The sequence below is a fragment of the Lepus europaeus genome, chromosome 17 (genome assembly GCF_033115175.1).
Source record: "Lepus europaeus isolate LE1 chromosome 17, mLepTim1.pri, whole genome shotgun sequence".
NCBI classification, from domain to species: Eukaryota; Metazoa; Chordata; class Mammalia; order Lagomorpha; family Leporidae; genus Lepus; species Lepus europaeus.
Genome location: NC_084843.1, coordinates 58,610,891 through 58,629,867, shown reverse-complemented (window position 1 = coordinate 58,629,867; position 18,977 = coordinate 58,610,891). Strand labels below are relative to the sequence as shown.

The 18,977-nt window shown below is 47.4% G+C and overlaps 1 protein-coding gene across 1 annotated transcript; it reads right to left on the bottom strand.

Moving 5' to 3' along the window:
• Positions 1-456: 456 nt before the first annotated feature.
• SRGN (serglycin) lies at positions 457-18,747 on the bottom strand. Its single transcript, XM_062214534.1, has 4 exons — positions 18,533-18,747; positions 18,230-18,417; positions 8,265-8,412; positions 457-1,377 (listed from the first exon to the last, which is right to left on the bottom strand). The coding sequence occupies exons 2-4, from the start codon at positions 18,303-18,305 to the stop codon at positions 1,125-1,127; spliced, it is 477 nt and encodes a 158-aa protein (XP_062070518.1). The 5' UTR covers positions 18,306-18,417; positions 18,533-18,747; the 3' UTR covers positions 457-1,124.
• Positions 18,748-18,977: the final 230 nt, after the last annotated feature.

Genomic DNA, 18,977 nt, shown 5'->3' with positions numbered 1-18,977 from the left:
CTTTCTGCTTGTGGCAAGGCCTGGCTGGTGAATGAAATGCATCCCTGAATTCTATAGGTTTTTAAGGGCGCTACTAACCTCTGTTATTCCCCCTAGGATAAAACATCTTTGATTTATGGGCAGACAGGAGAGGGGTAGCTTCAGAAATTCCCAGCAATCTTTCCCATGACAACAGTTCCTATTACACAGGTCACGAGCCACCGTGGGAGTTGTGCCAACTCCCAAGTGTATCCATTTAATTGCATATTTACAAACTGGAAAAATGACCACTGTGAATCAGAGCAGGGTCAAAATTCCATTTAATTTAGTACCTGACCACCACATGCTCCCACTAACATGGAAACCATGATTTAAATTTAAATATGCTTTGTTAAGACTTCTAGAGAAATAGCTGATTAAAAAAAAAAAAAAAGCACTTCCTGCATTTAGAACAAGAGATCCCAGACAGCTGACCCCTTTGGTTATGCTTCTGTTTAATAGAGGAACACGTGAAGGCGCACAGATATCCAGGGAGAAGAGCAAAGCAGTGTGGGGTACTGGGAGAACAGCTGGACTTCAGCTTGGGTCTTAAGATTCTAGCTGTCAGCACACATGATGATAGGCAGGCAATACCCACACACTCTGCAAACCCATCCAGTGTTGGCACGATAGTAACACACTTTGCGCTGTAAACTGGGCCAAACACTCCCTTCATGAACTCACTGTTTCATCTTCTTGGGGTTTTCTTTGTGGAAGAAAATGAGCATACCTGTAACTCACATTCACCGTCAGGTTCCTGAAGAGTTAGGCATGAGATACTGCTGATCAATTTGCTTTGTCAACTGAATTTTTCAAAAAGGGTATAATTTTTTATTTAAAGCAATTTCATAGACGTGGGAATCTAGCTAATTTCATAATGATGTAGGTTGTATATCACACCAAAAGAGATACAAGTATTTTCCAGAAAAATAGGGTATTTTCCTCTAAGAATTCATTAGGGAGAAAGGTGAAAAAATTTAAATTTCTTTCACAAATGTTTTAAAATTTCTAGAAAACTCGCTGTCCCAAGATTAATCGTTTAACCACAATACACAAAGTATCCTGGCTGCACTGGCTGGTGTCAAGGTGGGAGGGAACCCTGTCTCTTACATAATAAAATCGTCTTCCGATCTACCGTGACCCAAGTCCTGACTAGCCGAGGGCAGATTCCTCTCGAGGGACTCGGAGTTGTGATAGAAAACGCCATCCTCCTGCGCAGGCTGGTATTCCCACTCCACTTCCGTCAGAAGGCTGCTTCCAGAGCCACTTCCGGATCCTGAGCCCAAGTCGGAGCCGGAGCCTGATCCAGAGAAGTCCTCAGAAAGAGGGAAGGCATCATTCAGCCTCTGCGGTCCCGTCCTGCCGACACATGAGGGGCAAATGAAAAGAAACCACAGCAAACGTTACCATCACACGAGGAAAATGACAGCAATCATTGTGTTTTAAAATTCATGTATGCATTCGTTTTCAGAGAGACAGCGTGATCTCCCATCTGCTGATTCACTCCCCAAATGCCCACAACCGGTAGGTCTGGGCCAAGGGAAGCCAGGGGCCTGAGGCTCGGTGCAAATCTCCCACATAGGTGGCAGGGCCCCCAGTGCTTGAGCGCCTCCCAGAAGTGCAGTAGCAGGAAGTTGGATCAAAAGCACATCAGCTGGGGCCGGCGCTGTGGCGCAGCGGGTTAATGCCCTGGCCTGCAGCACTGGCATCCCATATGGCTGCTCCACTCTGATCCAGCTCTCTGCTGTGCCCTGGGAAAGCAGTAGAGGATGGCCCAGGTCCTTGGGCCCCTGCATTCGCATGGGGGCCCAGGAGAGGCTCCTAGCTCCTGGCTTCGGATCCGCACAGCTCCGGCTGTTGTGGCCAATTGGGGAATGAACCATCAGATGGAAGACCTCTCTCTCTCTCTCTCTCTGCCTCTCCTCTCCCTGTGTAACTCTGACTTTCAAATGAATAAATAATTTTTTTTTTTTAAAAACCACATTAGCAGGACCTGAACCAGGCACTACAGCTTGGGACGTGGGTTCCTAGGCAGTAACCTAACCACTACACCAAACATCCACCCTTATAATGATATTTTTTGAATTTTGGGTTTTTTAAGATGCATTTATTGGCCGGCGCCATGGCTCAACAGGCTAATCCTCCACCTAGCGGCGCAGGCACACCAGGTTCTAGTCCCGGTCGGGGCGCCGGATTCTGTCCCGGTTGCCCCTCTTCCAGGCCAGCTCTCTGCTATGGCCCGGGAGTGCAGTGGAGGATGGCCCAAGTGCTTGGGCCCTGCACCCCATGGGAGACCAGGAGAAGCACCTGGCTCCTGGCTTTGGATCAGTGCGGTGCGCCGGCCATTAGAGGGTGAACCAACGGCAAAGGAAAACCTTTCTCTCTGTCTCTCTCTCTCACTGTCCACTCTGCCTGTCAAAAAAAAAAAAAAAAAGATGCATTTATTTATTTGAAAAGCAGAGTTAGAGAGAGAGAGATCTTCCATTCACTGGGCTAGACCCAAGCCAGGATCCTAGAATTCCATCCCGGTTTCTCACATGGATGGCAGAGACCCAAGCATCTGAGCTGTCTTCTGCTGCTTTCCCAGGCACATTAGCAGGGAGCTGGACTGGAAGTGGAACAGCTGGAACTCAAACTGGTACTCACATGGGATGATGACATCATAGAGTATGACTTCACTACACCACAACACTGGCTCCAGTATTAATTTTCTTAACTAGCATAGCAATCCTATATTTGGAATTACTTAAGAGGCATACTTTTTTAAAAAATAAATAAATAAATCTTAGGGGCTGGTGTTGTGGCATAGCAGGTAAAGCTACCACCTATGATGCCAGCATTCTATATGGGTGCTGGTTTTAGTCCCAGCTGCTCCACTTCTCATCCGGCTCCCTGCTGATGTACCTGGGAAAGCAGTGGAGACTGGCCCAACTTGGGCCCCTGTACCCATGTGGGAGACCCAGAAGAAGCTCCTGGCTCCTGGCTTTGGATCGTTAGAGCTCCAGCCATTGCAGCCATTTGGAGCATGAACCAGAAGATGGAAGATCTCTCTCGCTCTTTCTCTGTCTCTCCCTCTCTTTCTTTCTGTAACTCTGCCTTTCAAAGAAATATCAAAATCTTAAGAAAAAAAAACTTATATAGATGATATCTTTCCTAATTTTAAAATCGCTTCAAAACTTCTAATATAATTTGAGTATTCATGGGGCCAGCGCTGTGGCTCAGCGGGTTAAAGCCCTGGCCTAAAGTGCCAGCATCCCATATGGGTGCTGGTTTGAGTCCTGGCTGCTCCTCTTCCAATCCAGCTCTCTACTATGGCCTTGGAAAGCAGTAGAAGAAGGCCCAAGTCCTTGGGCCCCTGCACCCACATGAGAGACCCAGAAGAAGCTCCTGGCTCCTGGCTTCAGATCGGTGCAGCTCCAGCCGTTGCAGCCATCTAGGGAGTGAACTGGTGGATGGAAGACCTCTCTCTCTGTCTCTACCTCTCTCTGTAACTCTGTCTTTCAAATAAATAAAATAGATCTTTTTAAAAATTTTGAGTATTCATTATTTAACTCTTAGGACCAGCAGTGTTTCAGATTTTTTACAATTTTGCAATACTTACATACATATATAGTGAGATATCTTGGGGAGGGACCCAAGTCTCAACACAAAAACTCATTTCTGTTTCCTGTACATCTAATACCCACAACCTAAAAGTAATTGAACAGACTACCTTTAGCATTGCCTGCATTTTGACTGCAAGCTGACACATGACGTGAGTGGGGAATTTCCCACTTGTTATGTTGGCCCTCAGAAAGGTTCATATTTTGGGGCCAGTGTTGTGGCATAGTGGGTTAAGCCACAGCTTGTGACACCAGCCTCCCATATCAGAATGCTAGTTTGAGTCCTGCTACTCTGCTCACAGTCCAGGTCCCTGCAAATGTGCCTGGGAAGCAGTGGATGATGTTCTTGCCACTCCTATGAGAGACCAGGATGGAGCTCCTGTGCTGACCACAATGGCCATTTGGGGAGTGAGCCAGGGGATAGAAGCGCTCTCTCTCTCTCTCTCTCTCTCTCTCTCTCTCTCTCTGTCTGTGTGTGTGTGTTTGTGTGTGTGTGTGACTTTCAAATAAGTAAATAAATCTTAAAAAAAAGGGTTTCATATTTTGGAATTAGGGCTTCTAGATTAAGGATGTCCAACCTGTAATTTACAGAACTGCAATAAGGTTCACTTTTTTTTTTTTTTTTTTTTTTTTTGACAGGCAGAGTTAGTGAGAGAGAGAGAGACGGAGAGAAAGGTCTTCCTTTTCCATTGGTTCACCCCCCAATGGCCGCTACGGCCGGTGCGCAGCACCGATCAGAAACCAGGAGCCAGGTGCTTCTCCTGGTCTCCCATGCGGGTGAAGGGCCCAAGCACTTGGGACATCCTCCACTGCCTTCACAGCAGAGAGCTGGACTGGAAGAGGAGCAACCAGGACAGAATCCGGCGCCCCGACTGGGACTAGAACCCGGGGTACCGGCGCCGCAGGTGGAGGATTAGCCAAGTGAGCCACGGTGCCGGCCTCAATAAGGCTTACTCTTGAGAAATTCTTCATAACCAGTTAAGCATTATATTTACTAGCATAACATTCAATTTCCTCCACCCAAATATCCACAGATTACTCTGCCTCCAGCCTGCACCCATGGCTGAGGACGGCTGCGTGTGGGGACTTCTGTGTCTGAGTGGAGGCTGGGGGGGCAGGAGGCCAGTGAGCACCAGGGCACCAGGGCAATGGGCACGACCCCGCAGCAGAACAGGGCAGGGCAACAGAGCATAAGCACTGGAAGCTGAGTGTCACAGCCTCTGTAGGGGCCGTTTTCTCCCCAGAAATAATAAACCATGGCCCATTCGATCGATCAGAGTCTTCATTCAATAAATCTGTTGAACGTCTGGTCCCAGGTAAGAGTGCCTGGGATGGAACAGAGACAGATAGATGAGGTCTCTGCTCATGAAGTTTATAACTTAGTGGGGAACACAGACATAAAACAAGCAAATATAAATCAGAACATTAGTAGGTGGTGCAGAGCAATGGAATAGATGGATGTCATGGGGGTGACATTCCTCCTTAGCGGGGGGAAGCAGAGCTATAAGCACAGCTTTGGTAGTTACTGACACAGGGGTGGCATTAAAACCACAGAACAGAGGGCTGGCGCTGTGGCGTAGTGGGTAAAGCCACCACTGGCAGTGCCAGCATCCCATATAAGTGCCGGTTCGAGTCCTGGCTGCTCTACTTCTCATCCAGCTCTCTGCTATGGCCTGGGAAAGCAGTAGAAGATGGCTCAAGTCCTTGGGCTCCTGCACCCAGGTGGGAAACCCAGAAGAAGCTCCTGGCTCCCGGCTTTGGATTGGCCCAGCTCTGGCCATTGTGGCCATTTGGGGAGTGAAACAGTGGAAGGAAGATTCTCTCTCTCTCTCTCTGCCTCTCTGTAACTCTGCCTTTCAAATAAACAAACAAATATTAACAACAACAACAACAAAAAAGAAAGCAAGCAAGCCACAGAACAGGTGGAACAGGTCACCCAGAGAAACACAGGATAACGAAGCCAGGACCACAACAGCATGGTAACTATTGGATAGAGGAGAAAGAGCAGCCAGGCAAGTTCCAAGAAGCCTGGGCTAGGTTGGGGCCATGGAAGCCCAGGGAAGAAAGCCTTTCAAAGCAGGGGTGGCCAGAGGTCAAGGAAACCAAAAATAGAGAAGCCCCCCATGATGTGTCAACCAGGAGTGATCTCCACAAGCATTCGGGTGGAGGGTGGGAGCGGAAGCAACCACAGAGGGGAGGAGGGGAGGGGCAGACAGCAAGCATGGGCAGGAGGCGTCACTGTGAGGAGCACCAGAGGATGGGCCAGCGGCGGCAGCACACGCAGACTCTGGGAGCAGCGTTACCCAACGGGAGGAGAGAGCAGAGTTGGTCTGCACGCTGGTGGGAAGAGGTGCTGAGTTTGGAGAGGAAGCTGCAGAATGCAAGTCCCAGAGAAGTGTGTGGCTGGGTGCCAGTCACAGGACTGGTGGCCATAGGACTGGCAATCAGGGACCTTCCTAAATGTGTACCACAGAGGAAATGACTTACACATGTGATGGGAGGGAAGCGAAGCTGAGTAAGGACAACGAGGCAAGCCAGGGAACCTGGGGCTCCGATGGGCGCTGAAGCATGGTCCTGCCAGAGATGCCGCCCAAGGCTCTCCTTCCTCCCAAGCCCTCCATCCCCTGTCTGTGCCTCCTGCTGGCCAAAGCCAACCACACACCTGGAGCCCGAGATGTGCACGGCACAGGGGTTGACCACCAAGCTCCCACACAGAGCAGGGCTGGGGAAGTAAGGAATGGCTCTGAGAGCAGAGAGGCCTGGGTCCAGCACAGGAGCAAGGACCATCCACCCACAGTGCTGCAGGAAACTCAGAACGTCAGAGCGAGAAGCAGGGAGGACAGGAGAGGTCTGGTGTGAAGGGGCTGCCTTGTGGGATTTGGGCTATTCCCTAACCGTTCGGCTCTAAATGAACTGTTGTGGAAACCTATGATGTAAAGTAACAGAGAATGCTCTAATATTGGTTTTAACTTAATGCTGTGGACCGAAAGTAAGAACATGGTTAGGATGTCAGAGTTGCACTCTGGAGAACGCGATGACATCGTGTCCACGGCGGTGTGTGCCACTGAAGTTTACGGTCTCCAGGATCCCCACGGTGATGGGTTGACCTGGCTTGGGCCTTGATGATCTGCCCGGCTGTGAAGAGAGCAACTTGGTAGATTTGATCCTGAAGATTAAAACTTTTCTGATAATCCTTTTCTGAATATGTTTTTGCTATGTGTTTTCTAAGTTTAATATTCATTGAAATAATAGACTTCAATATAATTCAATTTTTTGGTTACTTATGAATTTCAACTGGATCTTTTTTGCAAGTTTAAAGCAAGTTTTATTTGATCAAGAACAGGTTTGATTTTTTTAAAAATTGTTTGTTTATTTGAAAGAGAGGTAGATATTCAGAGCTACCATCCTCTTTCTCACTCCCCAAATGCCCACAATGACTGGTGCTGGAGCAGGGGTAGAGCCAGGAGCCAGGAACTCCATCCTTATCTCCCACAGGGGAGGCAGGGACCCATGACTTGAGCCATCACTGCTGCCCACCAGTGTTGCATTGGTGGGAAGCTGGACCCCAGGCACTCTGAAGTGGGATGTGGGCTCTTAAATCTCTAGGCCAGACACCTGTCCAGGAAGAGGCTCGATTGTTTTACAAGTCATGGCCATTTAGTTTTTCTTTCCATGATTTGTTTTCTTCAAAGTCACCACTATCTAATTCCAGAACATTGTCATCACTCACCCCCTAACTCCAGAGTCCTTAGCAGTTGTGTTCATTCCTCCCCACCCCAGCCCCTGGCAGCCACCCATCTACTTTCTGCCCCTAGGGTTTTGCCTGTTCTGGCTATTTCATGTAAATGGAATCACATGCTATGTGGCTTTTGTGTCTGGTTTCTGTCACTCTGCTTCATGCTTTCAAGATTCATCTGTGTTGTAGCATGGATCAGTACTCATTTTATGGCCAGGTAATTCTATGGATATGCCATATTTTGTTTGATAAACTACTATTGGATTTTATTTTTTAAAAATATTTATTTATGTATTTATTTGAAAGGGAGAGAGAGAGAGCGAGCAAGATCTTCCATCCACTGGTTCCTTCCCTAGATGGCCACAACAGCCAGGTCGAAGCCAGGAGCCAGGAACTCCGGCTGGGTGTCCCACATGCATGGCAAGGACGGAGCACTTGCACCATCTTCTGCTGCCTTTCCAGGTGCATTAATTAGCAGGAGGATGGATCGGAAGTGAAGCAGCCAGGACTCAAAGTGACACTCCAAGATGGGATGCCAGAGTGGCAAGCCAGAGCTGAACCCACTGAACCACAACATTAGCCGCACTTACTGGATTTTAATATATAATGTGCTCTGTTTTCATCTATAAACCAATCCAGTGATCTTCAATACTGTTGATAAAATGTATGCAATGTTTGTCTCTACCACCCACCAAAAAACTTGCCAAAGCGCAGCTGACTCACACACCCCCGCACATCTCATGGGCCAGTGTCCACAGTGCGGTGTTACACGCCCCACACAACAGAACTCCAACTCTAGGGAGGGGCTTGGAGGCAAACGCTCTGGACGGCCCTCTCACCCCTGTGCCAAGAGGTCAACAGAGGTGGTAAAATGACAGCCGCTTTAAATTCAGAGAAAATCCACTTACAAAAAAGGGTCAGTCCTCGGAGGGAGGATCCTGTTGGAGTCCCCCGGAAGCAGGTTGAACACGGGTCCCTTCTCATCAATGCAGTTGGCCGAATTACTGTCTGGACGGCAGCGTACCCACTGGTACCTGGCTCTCCGCATAGGATAACCTGGCCAAGCAAGGAACCCACACGGTTAGTAAGTCTCTCTTCCCACAGCTTCTACCCACCCTGCCCCTGAGAAGTTTTTAATGAAATAGATGCTAGATTTGACAGAGAGTAAGGTGTGGACAGGTTTTATGACCATTAACATAAAAGCAGCGCCTGCTACGTGCCCGCCTTTTACGTACACTCTTGGTCCTTTTCACCCCACTCCTGTAGAGAGTTAAAACTAGCTCCAAGCTTTACGTCGGCTGCCTGGAGCGGGGCCCCCTTCTGCTACTGGCTACTTATGAAACCCTAAGTGCTCTGAACCTCTCCTGTACAATGAAGGAACTAAGGCAGGCGGAACTTGTCACCGAAACTCGAAGGAGAAAATGCACCTGAAGACCTTGACAGACCTGGCACACAGCAAATCGGATCTTATTATTATTGTACTGTTATCTCCACCTTACACAAAGGAAAAAAGAGGCCACACAGGTGCTGAATAGAGGACGTGGGATTCCAGCCCCTTTCTGAGTCCCAGGTCAGCCCAGGGGGTGAGGCAGGCTCAGGAAGGTTAAGGGTGCACTGGGCAGTGGCCCAGGCATTCCCAGGGCTGTGGTCCTTGTGCTTCAGGGCCCCAGGGCTCTCAGGATCCAAATGCACGCTCTTTGTCTGCGCTCAGGTTTCACAAGAACAGCACACCCCAGTCACAGAGGGACAAGGATGCTAGAATATCCAGGTCTCTCGCCACTTCTTTAGAATTTAGGTTCTACAGCCAAGGCTTCAAGCCTGGTACTACAAGGTTATATAGGAAATCCTTTCTTAGTTCCAGCTCATGAAACAAATCCTTCACGCCTCGAATCGGCCAGGAGAGAGGCCTGGCGGTGAGAAATCTTTCATATCCTCAGATGGCTCACCTCCTCCCACCCTAGCACAGACTTCACTCAGACAAGTGCCACGAGTCACCTCCCAGGAAGGCCCAAGGCAAGAAAGGTGGCGTTAAAGCCCACTGCAGGGGCTGGCACTGTGACATAGCGGGTAAAGCCGCTCTCTGCAGTGCTGGCATCCCATATGGGCGCCAGTTTGAGTCCTGGCTGCTCTACTTCTGATCCAGCTCTCTGCTATGGCCTGGGCAAGCCAAAGTCCTTGGGCCCCTGCACCCACATGAGAGACCTGGATGAAGCTCCTGGCTCCTGGCTCCTGGCTCCTGGTCTCGAATTGGCCCAGCTCCGGCCATTGTGGCCATTTGGGGAGCGAACCAGCAGATGGAAGACTCCCTCCTCCCCACCCCCACGCCTCTGCCTCTGCCTCTCTGTAACTCTGCCTTTCAAATAAATAAATAAATCTTAAAAAAAAAAAAAAAAAGCCCAAGGCAAAACAGGAGGAAATGCTCATGAAATATGAAGCATTCATTCCTCAGAGGATGTTAACCAAACGGCAAACTAGTAGCTGTTATGGAACAGCCTACTCGGCATCATGGGAAAACCTGTACTTAAATGTGAGCGGACAACCTCTCGGCACCCTTTGAAGGTGTAATCATTTTTTTTTTTTTCTTGGCAGGAGGCAGGGTACAGGTAGCCCACGACCTAATGTGTCTTCAGATAGCCCTTTCCTGGTGGTGTTTTCTTTTTTTCTTTTTCTTTTTTTTTTGACAGGCAGAGTGGATAGTGAGAGAGAGAAAGGTCTTCCTTTTTGCCATTGGTTCACCCTCCAATGGCTGCTGCGGCCGGCGCATCTCGCTGATCCAAAGCCAGGAGCCAGGTGCTTCTCCTGGTCTCCCATGCGGGTGCAGGGCCCAAGGACTTGGGCCATCCTCCACTGTACTCCCTGGCCATAGCAGAGAGCTGGCCTGGAAGAGGGGCAACCGGGATAGAATCCGGCACCCCAACCGGGACTAGAACCCGGTGTGCCGGCGCAGCAAGGCTGAGGATTAGCCTGTTAAGCCACGGGGCGCCAGCCCGAAGGTGTAATCATTTCAATACAGAGGGGAATAGGAGGAAACAGGCAGCAGGACTATGGGGGTAGACTCTTTAGCAATTCTTTTCTCATTTAGTTTCCTAAATTGCTGTAATAAACAACATTCTTCTGAAAATATAAACACGTTAAATACCCTAATGTAGAAAGAAAGGAAATATTCTGCTATTGGCTGCTTCCCCTCCGCTCCCTTTCTTTCTTTCCTTAGGAACTCCTCTTCCATCACAATCTTCCCTAAGGCCCCTGAGCATAGCCTACGATTTCTGACCTGGGAAGCAATCAAGATGCTTAGCTCGGTCACTACCTGGCGGCTAGGGCTAGGGCGGGCAAGCTGACCTCAGAATGTCTGCTCCTTCCTGGCTGTATGACCCTGAGCAACTCACTTCACTTCTCTGTGAAGTGGGGACAGAGGTAGATCTATCACGAGATGCAAACAGCAGAGTCTCAGAGCAGTCCCTAACACCATGGTCAGAACTCCTCTAATGTTAGTTTCTCTGATGATGAGTGGGAACAGGAGCACCAGCCAGCTTGTAGAGAGACCAGAATTTAAATTCCTGTTCCACCATTTAGCATCTCTCTGATTCTTAATTTATCATCTTTTAAGTGTGAATAATAATATCCCAAAGCGTTCTTGTTTAAATAAATAAAAGTATTTGAAGCACAAGCCTTAGCACCTGCTGAGTATTTAATACATTTAGCTCCTTCTTATTCTTTGCCACAGCAATATTCGTTTGACATTGAATTGCTTAGAAACCTGCTTTTTTTTGTAGGTGGAATAAAAGCCCAACATCTCTACCAGCAGAGGGCGATGTTTTCACACCCTACGATGGGTAGACCAGGACCATCTAAAAGAAACAAAGCCAACCACATGTGGAATTTTCAATGTTTTAGCAGCCATATATATATTTTTTTTTGACAGGCAGAGTTAGACAATGAGAGAGAGGAAGAGAGAATAGCAGCTATATTTTAAAATGCAAACAGAAACAGGTGAATTTCATTTTAACTAACACAATCTATTCAGGAGATTGTTATTTCAACATATAATAAATATAAAAGTTATTAATAGGATATGTTGCATTTTTTATACTAACTCTTCCAGATTGCATGTATTTTGTACTCTCTGTACTCAAGTGTTCAGCAGCCACAGGGGGCTCATGAGTACTGTCTGGGACCCAGCAAGTGCAGGCAGCCTGCTCTACAAGCTTTCAAGCTGAAAGAGTGTTATAAAACTAATGCATTAAGAGAAAGCATCTGATGAAAGACCTTCTCTTTCCACTAGTATAACAAAGACAACTGTGGTAAATTAGTAATAAACATTTCTAAAATATAAGATCGCCCCAAAGCTCAGAATCTCAGCTTCTGAATTTTATAAAGAGGAGCTTCTTTTTTGGGGTAATAAAAATGTTCTACAAGCAACTATGGTTATGGTTGCACAACTCTGTGAATATACTAAAAACCATTGAATTGGGCACTTTAAATGAGTGAGAGACTAGCATTATGGTGCACAGGTGAGGCCACCATTAGGGATGCCTGAATCCCATGTCAGTTTGCCAGTTTGAGTACTGACTGCTCTGCTTCCAATCTAGATTCCTGCTATGCACCCAGGGAGGCAGGAGACGATGGCTCCAGTGCTTGAGCTCCTGCCATCCATGTGGGAGACCCAGGTGGAGCTCCTGGCTCCTGGTTTCAGCCTGACCTACCCCTAGCCATTGTGGCCATCTGGGGAGTAGACCAGTGGATGGAAAATTCTGTCACTGTCATTCTGCCTTTCAAGTAGATGAAAACAAAAACAAACCAGAAATATTGTTTTCTTAAAATACCCCCCCTTCCCAATATAGGATCTGCTGGTTGGTTTTGTAATGAATTCCAGGGGAAGTAATGAAATTTAAAAATATTTATTTTTAAAGATTCTTTGGAAGGCAGAATGATGGGGGAGTAGGGACTGGGGGAGAGACAAAGATCTTCCATTTGCTGATCTATTCCCCAAATGCCTGAACCAAGAAGCCCGGAATTCTATCCTGGTCTCCCACGTGGGTGCAGGGGCCCAAGCACTTCGGCCATCTTCTGCTGCCTACCTAGATGCATTAGCAGGGCGATGGATCAGCAGTGGAGCAGCCAGGACTTGAACCAGCACTTCGATGTGGGATGCTGGCATTGCAGGCGGTAGCTTAAGCCACAGCACTGGCCCCCAGAATGATTTTTATTTAGAATCCCTTCCCTCGCTGCTCCCCCAACACATGAGTGTACTTGAAAAAAATTCATGGAAAACTGGAATTAAAAGTTTGAGTTTTATTTTGTTGCAAAAAAATTGAGGTGCAAAATTTTTTTCATTATACATGGAAAATACATGTTATGAAAACAGCTTTCATGAATTTCAAATTTTTTACACCAACATAAACTATCCTTTTAATTACATTTTCCTACAGACTTTGGAAGCACCGTCTTACTCACACATATTCACTCACTCTGCTTCACCGAAATTCTTTCTCTGAGTAAAAGTTGTCAGAGCAAACCACTTTCTCCAGGAGTCTCTGCCTATTTTTATATTCTGCTACCAACAAAGCCAGTTTGCTAATTTCCAACTCTTAAATGGAAACTTATCACACGCCTGTCAGAAAAACGTAAGCAGAAACTGAGAGGAACAGAAAAACATTTTGATTCACTCCAACAGCCTCGTTATCTAAGCCTGAGCTACTTCCTACTGCCCCAGCAGCTCCACAAAATGGATAAGCTCCCCCCACCCTGGCGCGGTCGGACAGGCTATAAAAAGCTCCAAGTTTACTTTCAATTTCTCCTTCCCTCTGTAGTCAGCTTTATAGCCAAGGCTGTAGTCGAAAGAAGGCTGCTGGTTTTAAACAAAGAAAACGTCTCCCCCATGAGCTGCAGTACAAAGTTAATCCCGACCTTGACCCGCTCAGCAGTTCTGCCAGGGATGAGCTGTAACTTGGCCCTGGGCAAGAAGCACAGTTTTTTTTTTTTTTTTTTTTTTTTTAAGGTTGACGTAAAGAGCTAATGGGATGGTGCACGTCAGGCCAGTTTTCTCCTCCGTAAATTGGTGCTAATTCCTCCGCCCAGGGAAAGCGCCGCTCATTACCCAGGACAGCGGTGACGTCTCTCCACAGCGCGCAGCGGAATCCTAGCCAGGGGTGGAATCTAGGAGGCGGTACGGTGCCCACACGCTGACCCCGCGCCTGGCCGCACCTGCGCGTGGCTTCTCCTTGTCATTTCTTTATGGAGATCTTTGAAAACCAGAGGCATTAAGAATGTAGGATTGGGGGTTAACATCCTGGCCTGAAGCACTGGCATCCCATATGGGCGCCGGTTTGAGACCTGGCTGCTTCACTTCCCATCTAGCTCTCTGCTGCGGCCTGGGAAAGCAGCAGAAGATGGCCCATCTTTGGGCCCCTGCACCCACGTAAGAGTCCATGGAAGAAGCTCCTGGCTCCTGGCTTCAGATCCGCGCAGTTCCAGGGCGTTGTGGCCATCTGGGGAGTGAACCATCGAATGGAAGACCCCCCCACCCCCACCCCACCTCTCTCTGTGTAACTCTGACTTTCAAATAAATAAATAAAATCTTTAAAATAAAAAAGGCTAATAAAAGAAAATGCAACTTAAAAAAAAAGAATGTACAATTTGCAGGCCCCCTCACTAATCCCCTGGAGTGCGACATAAAATCTGTGTACTCCAGCGTCTCCCACTCACGCACATTTCCATTTCTTGTGTTTAGCAGCCACGGTTTTAATCCCGTCTTTAGTTGGGTTGGATTTATAGTAAAAGTAAGTATGAGTGTGTTACGGGCTGAATCACACCCCACCCCACCCACCCCACCCCGGACTCATAGGTTTAGTTCTAAACCCACAGTGCCTCACGCTGAGACATGATTTGGAAACAGGGTCATTGCTAGTGTAATTAGTTAAGATGAACGCGTTAGAGCTGCTCTAACCCAGTATGACCGGATCTTCTAACCAGAGGGCTTTAGAACACAGAGGCTTGGAGGGAAGATCACGGAAGGAAGACTGGGGTGGGGGTGGGTGCTGCCGACTGTAAGCTAAAGGGGAAAAGCCTCAGAAGGAGACCAACCCTGTCAACTCCTTGATCTTGGGCCCTGGCCTCCGGAACTCTCTGTGGCTTAAGCCACTCAGTCCGTGGAACTTTGTTGTTGCAACTCAAGCAAACCAATACAGTATCCCCAGATGGTTCTGAATATGCTCAAAAGCAAGTCGGAAACCTATTGGGAGGCTGGCGCTGCGGTGTACCGGGTAAAGATGCCACCTGCAGTGTGGGCACCGGTTTGCGTGCCGGCTGCTCCACCTCCGATCCAGCTCTCTGCTATGGCCTGGGAAAGCAGTAGAAGATGGCTGAAGGCCTTGGGCCTCTGCACTCACATGGGAGATAAGGAAGAAGCTCCTGGCTCCTGGCTTTGGATCGGCTCAGCTCCAGCCATTGTGGCCATTTGGGGAGTAAACCAGCAGATGGAAGACCTCTCTCTCTCTCTCTCTCTCTCTCTCTCTCTCTCTCTCTCTTTCTGCCTCTCTGTAACTCTGCCTTTCAAATAATAAATAAATAAATCTTAAAAAAATATTGAATTTCATCAAACCAATAGGTTAAGTAAACAGTTTGTTAAAGTCTACTTCTAAATGTTTTCAAAGAATGAAGAAGAATGCTATCAACTATTTGTCAAACCAATTGATAGGAAAAAGATACTGCTGTGGCATTAATGATTCTGTGACTATTTAAAAATTTACTTTACATGGGTAAATTTGAACATCTTTTTATTTGATTACTATTTCTAGCCCTTGCCTATTTTCCTGCTGTCTCATGGTCTTTTTATCTGTTGAACTCTTTATCTGAGAAAGCTGTTGCGCCTTGGACTATAGTATAAATTTTTAAAAGTTACCAAAAATTAAAAACAAAATTTTAAGAAGCATGTTATCCAGTGCCACACAGCACTGCGTCAGGGTTCTACCCAGCCAGCCTCTGGCTGCTGTCACTCACACACAGCGGCATCTCGCCTCCTTCACGTTCAGATGTGGGCATGCGCCCTGGAGCCCCCAGACACAGTGCACTTCTCTGGAAACACCCTAGTTTTCCAGTTCATTCTTTGAATCTTTTTTTTGGTTTCCTTTTCCAACAAAGAGCTCCATTTACTACAGAGGAGGAAGGGGAAGAGGGGGAAGAGGGTGACTTAAATGCTAGTGTTTTTATACGATTTCACAATGGTCTTTCATTCTTCATGTCTTTCTAATGAATACTTGCTACATAACAAAAGTGTTTGCTTTCATTCTTTTTTTTTTTTTAAGATTTTCGTTTATTTACTTGAGAGGCATCGCTACAGAGAGAGAGAGAGAGAGAGAGAGCAGAGAGAGAGGTCTTCCATCTGCTGGTTCTTTCCCCAGACAGACAGAGCAGGGCTGATCCAAAGCCAGGAGCTGGAGCCAGGAGCTTCTTCTGAGTCTCCCACGTGGGTGCAGGGGCCCAAGCACTTGGGCCATCTTCTACTACTTTCCCAGGCCATAGCAGAGAGCTGGATCGGAAGTGGAGCAGCTGGAACTCAAACTGGTGCCCATAAGGGATGGCAGTGCCACAGATGGATGCTTAACCTGCTGTGCCACAGTGCTGGCCCCTCATTCTGGTTTATAATCTCTTGAATCTTAGTGGGGAGTGTAACATTTCTAGGAAATTTTGAAAATATAAAAACTTACAAAGCTCTGATTGGGGGCATACTCAGCACCAGCTGGTCACTCAAGTCTGTGCTACAAATATGAACCTCATTGTGCCTTCAAAAGTTTTTTATACTTATATTTTCATTTTATTTGACAGTGAGAACAGAGGCAGACAGAAATCTCCCATTCATTGGCTCACTCCCCAGATGCCAGAACAGCCAGGATCAGACCAATCTGGAATTAGTTCGAGACATGGAATAAATCCAGGTCTCCCAGTGGGTGTCAGGGATCCGAGTACTGCAGCCATCAGCAGCTGCCTCCCAGGGTAGCATTAGCAGGAAGCTAGATTGAAAGTAGAGTGGGGACCAGCACTGTAGCAGAGCGGGTTAAAGCCCTGGCCTGAAGCACCGGCATCCCATATGGTCACTGGTTCTAGTTCCGGCTGCTCCTCTTCCGATCCAGCTCTCTGCTATGGCCTGGGATAGCAGCAGAAGATGGCCCAAGTCCTTGGGCCCCTGCACCCACGTGGGAGACTCAGAAGAAGCTCCTGGCTCCCGGCTTTGGATCGACGCAGCTCCGACCATTGCGGCCATCTGGGGAGAGAACCAGCAGATGGAAGACCCCTCTCTCTGTCTCTACCTCTCTCTGTAACTCTTTCAAATAAATAAAATTAAAAAAAAAAAAAAAAAGCCTCAGCCTGCAGCACCAACATTAGTGTCAGTTCAAGTTCCAGCTGCCCCACTTCTGATCCAGCTCCCTGCTAATGTGCCTGGGAAAGTAGCAGAGGATGGTCAATACCTTGGCCCCTACACCCATGTGGAAGACCTGGAAGAAGCTCCTGGCTCCTGGCTTCAGATCAGCTCAGCTCTGGCCATTGATGCTATTCAGGGAGTGAACCAGTAAATGGAAGACCTCTCTCTCTGTCTCTGTCTCTTCCGCTCTCCATAACTGTCTTTCAAATAAATAAAATAAATGTTTAAAAAAAAAAAAAGTAGAGTGGGGACTTGAACCCAAGCACTCCAATACAGGATATGGGAGTCTCAAGTAGCATCCAAGCACTGTGCCAAATGCACCCCCAGCCTCACAGCTCCTGAGCTTGTTGGAACACATGACCATTAGGGAACTGTTTCATCAAGTTAAAGATTTCCCCTAGAAGACCCAGGTAAAGCCAGTTCCCTACAATCAAGGATGTTTTATTTCAAATATAAACTAATTAATGGAAAAGTTTCAGGAACATTACTTGCTGTTTTTCATCATTATGAGAAAATAATTCTATAACTTTCCAATATATGTGGAACATCTCTGAGTTCATCTATAAGATCTCATTTCCCCCGGAAGTAAGAGCATGACAGCTTGTAGTCACTTCAAAGACGCACATCCAGCACATATGTGTCACTGTGACTCAACATTTCCCCTTTCCATTTGGGGAACTTCTTATTTTCTACCATAAATTCTGCCATCTATTGATCAGGCCACGGCCTTGTGTAGACATGATTCCTTGTTTGCCAAAGAAGAAGACATTACGTTTCTTATAAACTGATCATTTTCGTCTTCTTAGTCACCAATGGTTTCAGGTTGTTCCAGTCTAAGCAAACCACCCCAAATGATGGAGAAACCCAAGAAGACATTGCCGAGTGTGATGCTTCTCTGAGTAACAGCACAAATACTTCCATCTTTTGGCCTCTCATTAAAATCTGATAGGGTTTGCATTAACTATGTCTAATCATAATTGAATTTTCAGTAGTAACCAAGTTCTAAAAGAAAAAAAGTACACATGGTCAAATGTACCCCGATTTTGAAAACCAGTCTCTCCCAGTGTTAAAATAACAATAGCACCACAATGCACTAAACCCCCGAGGGGGGCAGACAGCAAATCTCCCAACACCCACAGGTGCTATCTCCAGACAGCAGACGTATGGACCACTTCTCATATCTCTTTCCTGGGTTTTTATGTATAAACCACACACATATTAACCCAACAATAACACAGCACACTGCGACCACTGCAAGAGTCCACAAGGCTGCACCTGCCTCAGCATTGCATTTTTCTTGGTACCAAACTTAACAGAACTCACACTACGGAGTTCACCACTCCCACCCACCTTTGCCTCATATTCCACACCACTATCCCTTCTGTGCCCTGAAGGGACAGAAATTATTTGCGTGACCAAAGAAGACTCTAGGGGATCCGGACTCCCAGGTCTTACCTTGGACTGAAGAATCCAAAGCGAGGATGAGGCCAAGCGCCAGGACAAGCCCACTGCAGGTGAGGAGCTTCTGCATCGTGACCAGTTCAAGCCAACTCACGATTAGGAAATGCAGCAGGGTGCTGGCTGTCCCTTTTAGAGAGGGTTCCAAAACCTCAAACCCTGCCCAGAACACACGTCACAATTTCCTGAACAAATAGAAAGAGATCCACATCAAAACCCAGAAAGCCAGAGAGAAAGAAAGGCCACGAAATCACAATTCATACCCATTATGAAACTGCCCTGGACTCTCCCCAGACCTACTTTTTCCGAAGCTTTGTTGTCTGCTACTCGCCTGTTGACATTTTTTCCCATCAAAACAGTAGCATCAGCATTCAGGGAGGTCTGTTTCTGCTTCCTCGGGCAACGCTGTGAACTACAGGTGGCTCACACCCAGAGGCCTCTGCGGGACCAAGAGGCCCTGCAAGGCGCTGCCTCTTCCTCACTGGGCACTTTTCCATATAAAACCTTCCTATGCTTTTTCACCCGAGAGTAACAGAAGTCACTGGGCCAAGCTTGAGAAGCGACACCACACAGCTAAGTTCTCATCCTCAAGAGCGAGTGGTCAGAGCTGAGAGAAACAGCTTCCCCTCCTTGGGCTCACTTTCTCCCGCTGGGTGACCGGTTCTCCCTCTGCCTCAAGAACCAAGTGAGGATTTTCCTTTACAAAAGCTGAGTCAAACAGAAACCCTGCTTTGCAGCTCTCTGC

Bases quoted from the DNA above. Each gene is read 5' to 3' on its own strand.
- SRGN (XM_062214534.1), bottom strand. From the start codon at position 18,305: ATGCAGAAGCTCCTCACCTGCAGTGGGCTTGTCCTGGCGCTTGGCCTC. The intron at 8,413-18,229 runs GTAAGACCTGGG...TTGCTTGGCCAG, and splicing joins TTTGGATTCTTCAGTCCAAG to GTTATCCTATGCGGAGAGCC. The intron at 1,378-8,264 runs GTAAGTGGATTT...ATGTGTCGGCAG, and splicing joins CCGAGGACTGACCCTTTTTT to GACGGGACCGCAGAGGCTGA.